General features: G+C 31.0%; 1 protein-coding gene across 1 annotated transcript; it reads left to right on the forward strand.

Annotated features, from left to right (window-relative positions):
* Positions 1-316: 316 nt before the first annotated feature.
* On the forward strand, positions 317-2841 carry LOC127116863 (NDR1/HIN1-like protein 12). The gene is made up of 3 exons (XM_051047407.1): positions 317-1093; positions 1620-1805; positions 2286-2841. Exons 1-3 carry the CDS (start codon positions 653-655, stop codon positions 2562-2564), a joined length of 906 nt encoding a protein of 301 aa, XP_050903364.1. The 5' UTR covers positions 317-652; the 3' UTR covers positions 2565-2841.
* Positions 2842-4223: the final 1382 nt, after the last annotated feature.

The following is a 4223-nucleotide window of genomic DNA, read 5'->3' on the forward strand; positions in this document are numbered from 1 at the left end:
CTATAAAAAAATTATATTATAAATTATAAACCAAAAATAAAATCATATTTATTAAAATATAATAGTTTAGATTATGATTTTTATTTGATATTTTTCTTAAAATAAAAAAAAATATAAATTACAATAATTATTAATTATTAACTTATGGAAAATATAAGAGAGAACATATAATTTAATTTTCCCTAAAACATATATATACATTATAATTCAATAAAAAAATACTCAAACTATGAAATCATTAAAATAGCTTTAAAATTTAAGTGTAATATAAGTGAATACACTTGACAATATAAAATAATTTAAAAATGCATGTTAGGACAAAATCAACAATGGTGGATTATTGTCTCTAAAACACTAACTCACTTCAAATCCTCACACCGTCCCTTTCCCCTTTTCCAATGATCTCAATTCATAACTCTTCTTTCTTTCCCCACCTATGCATTCATCACATTTTCCCCAAATTTCTCAATCTCTTCCTCTTCCCAACCCTAAATTCTCCATCCTTTCAAAACCCTAATCCAAACCCAAACCCTCTTAAGGGCTTTTAAACCTTTTCCTTAAATTCATCATTTACTCACTCAGATAACAATTCAAACCAAAAGCTCAAACCTTTCCCATCCCAGATTGCTTTTTCATCCACTTCATTTTCAATATGCACGCAAAAACTGATTCTGATGTTGCAAGTTTCGACCCATCGTCACCCAGTTCACCAAAACGAACCGTTTACTATGTTCACAGTCCTTCTAGAGACTCTCATGATGGTGACAAATCTTCAACTATGCAACCAAGTCCTATGGATTCACCTTCACATCAATCCTATGTTCACCATTCAAGAGCTTCTTCTTCCAGCAGAATCTCTGGTGGTTATAACTCTTCTTTGGGTAAGAAAGGGAATAGAAAAGGTAATGATAAAGGCTGGCCTCATTCTAAGGTTATAGAAGAAGAAGATGGTGATTTTTATCATGAGAGTAATGGAATTTCTAGGAGGTTTCAAATCTTCATTGCTATTGTCGGGTTTGTGCTGGTTTTTGCTGTCTTTTGTTTCATCATTTGGGCTGCTAGCTTGCATTACAAACCTCAACTCAGTGTCAAGGTATAATAATCTTCCTTGCATATTTTTATAATTATGATTGATTGATAGTTCTCTTGGATTGAGGATGATGTTTGAATTAGGAAAATATATGATCATATGCTGTGAGACTCAATGGTTTGTGTGACATATCAATTACAGACACAGGAAACATGACATCGACATCGACACTGATACGTTGACACCGGTAATAATTTGAAAAAATGAATGAATTAGACGTAATCACATTACACGTTGTAGGAAATAGCAGTTTGTTCAAATTCCTCTACGCAATAGTGTTATATTGCCTCTATTTGATTACATTTTTTTTAGTAAATGGCGCATCGGGAAACAGTAATGATTTGTTCAAATTCACTTCGCAACATTGGTTGGTTGGTTTAAAGTTATCTACCATTATGTGAAGAGAAAAGTATTCAATTTTTCTGTATAAGAATAACACTTCTAAGTATCATGCCTTTGTTTGTTATTCATTTTCATGTTATATGTTATTGATAAACTTACCTAGTAACATATGAATTACTTCTTGCAGAGTTTGACAGTACATAACTTCTATTTCGGAGAAGGGTCAGACATAACTGGAGTTCCAACTAAGATGTTGACAGTGAATTGTTCAATGAGAATGACAGTACATAACCCTGCATCGTTTTTCGGCATTTATGTTAGCTCCAAGTCGGTGAATCTTATGTATTCTGAGGTTACAGTTGCAACTGGTGAGGTAAGTATTCTAACGCCAGCCACTACTCATTGATTTAGAGCTAGTTTGGATAAAGTTCTCGAGAGGCACTTACAGAAAACAAAATATTAGAATTTTTTTGACAATATTAAAACGAATTTTTCCATAAACATCTATAAGTTTATTAAGACTTAGATGTTGTTGAATTGACTTATTTGAGTTTATCTACCGAAGCACTTGTGAGAGTATGGAAAAGCTTATAAAAAAACCTTATGACAAACATGTCCTTAAAATTGTTTTCAGCTTATGTAAACAGTTTATAGCTTATATGAAGATAATTTGACTTTATTTTATCTTCTATTATAGAAATGAGTTAAACATAAACAGATATATGATAAGTTTTTATGCTATAATCACTTAATTAAACCGTTTATCCAAACAAATGAGCAGAAGCCATTTTTTGCTTCTGATATCTGATAATGACACCATTCATTCTTATTGTTAAATTCCATGTTGCTGCAGTTGAAGAAATATCATCAACAGCGAAAGAGTCGCAGGACAGTATCTGTCAATATACAAGGAAGCAAGGTTCCATTGTACGGCGCCGGTGCAAGCTTTGCTAGTTTGGTGGACAACGGTAACGTATCGACGACGCTTGTCTTTGAAGTTAAGTCGCGCGGAAATGTTGTTGGGAAGCTGGTGAGGACTAAACACACACAGCATGTCTCTTGCTCAGTAGCTATTGACCCCAACAACAACAAATCCATCAAACTTAAAGAGAATGAATGTAAATACATCTAAAGTGGTTGTGGCCTAACATTAGGTCCTCAGCCTGTTTATTATGTGTACTATATCAGTTCATTTTACTGGCTTAAAGTGTTCTAAGATAGATTAAGAATATGTTTAGACTGGCTTATTTAAAGCTTATCTATCGAAAAAAGCAATTGTGAGGCTGTTTGAAAGAGTTTATGGAAACAACTTATGAGAATGACTTGGTCATAAGTTGTTTTTAGTTTGATAGGATACCTTGTGAAAACAATTTATAGATTATATAAAAATAATGACTATTTTGTTCGAATTATCCAATACAAATGTGTTTTTTTTTTTTGCATTTTAAAAATAATCTTTATTAGTAAGGTGTAAGAATCAAATTACCAAAAAGAAAAAAAAAGATCTAAACCAATTTAGTTGGTTTATTGTTTTTCTTTTATATTTGAGTAGAATAGAAATCAAATAAATTTCATCTCTATTGAGTCAAATATCAGTTTATATTATATTAGTACTGATACTTTGAAACACGTGTTGCATATACAAATTAGCATTGATATTTTAAAACCTTTATTAATATCATCTCTATTGAGTCCATTATATTACTAATTATATTAGTAATGAATCTAAAATGAAAAGAAATTAAAAATAAAAAAATGAAATTGTTTTTTAAAGTAAATTTCATCATTTCAACAAAATAAATTCCATTAAACGGTAGAAAATCAGCATCGGTTTGACTTAATTCCAAATTTGTGAAAAAATAAATATATTTTTTCACTAGACACAATAATCTCTGATCATCTAAACATGAAAGAAATTCAAACCCATTTACTCCGCACTAATTCTAGTAGGAATATTGATTTAATAGAATTTTAGTGCGGAAAAAATTAAGTTTTTAATATGAGAATAAGGATGTTAATATTCGCTCTACACTCACCTTCGCTCCAGTTCAATCTATTAAATTTATTTTTTTATTTTTTATTTTAATATTTATTTATCCTTTTTAATTTTAAGATAACAATTTTATTTGAATTAATATATATTTATTTTCTTTGAAAATACAGACTAAATAAAAAAGGAACTCTCAAATCATATCCCCAAAGACTGTTGTTGGCATTTCCGATCTTGGCATGTTAGCACTTTTACCTGATCATTTGTCACTAGTTTCTAATCATGTGGATGTGAATCCGCGAAAGGACCCTGTGAGGAGCATGGGTCCTAGCTACTTCTTTTATATCAAGAAAGATAAGAAGGGATATTTACTATCATTCGAGTGCCACTGTCCAATATGTGAGTATATATTTTGGAATATAATTCTCAAGCAAAAGATTAGAAGGTAAGGTGCCAAGTTCAAGACAAAGCTTAGTCAGATTATTCCCTTATCCCTAGGTTAACTACCTATTCCCTTATCCCTAGGTTAACTACCTTTAGCTTTCGATAAGACAGTTCAAACAAAAGACTAACTTGAGGATGTCACGTGGAAGCTTTCTTAAATCCATTTGACCAGAGGCGGGATAAAAACTACTTATACATGTAAGGATATACCACCAAACCTGTGAGCCTTCCCAAATTCAACAGACAATATGCATTTTATTACGTGGGTAATTTTGTTATTCATTCACATACTGCTATTTTTCAACTTCATTTTATACACAGTTTCTTACAACAGTAGCATTGAACCTTCTTCTTGTT

The sequence above is a fragment of the Lathyrus oleraceus genome, chromosome 1 (assembly GCF_024323335.1).
Source record: "Lathyrus oleraceus cultivar Zhongwan6 chromosome 1, CAAS_Psat_ZW6_1.0, whole genome shotgun sequence".
Classification (NCBI taxonomy): Eukaryota; Viridiplantae; Streptophyta; class Magnoliopsida; order Fabales; family Fabaceae; genus Lathyrus; species Lathyrus oleraceus.

Coding starts and splice junctions, on each gene's coding strand:
- LOC127116863 (XM_051047407.1), top strand. CDS start 653: ATGCACGCAAAAACTGATTCTGATGTTGCAAGTTTCGACCCATCGTCA. Junction 1,094..1,619: donor AACCTCAACTCAGTGTCAAG/GTATAATAATCT, acceptor TACTTCTTGCAG/AGTTTGACAGTACATAACTT. Junction 1,806..2,285: donor TTACAGTTGCAACTGGTGAG/GTAAGTATTCTA, acceptor ATGTTGCTGCAG/TTGAAGAAATATCATCAACA.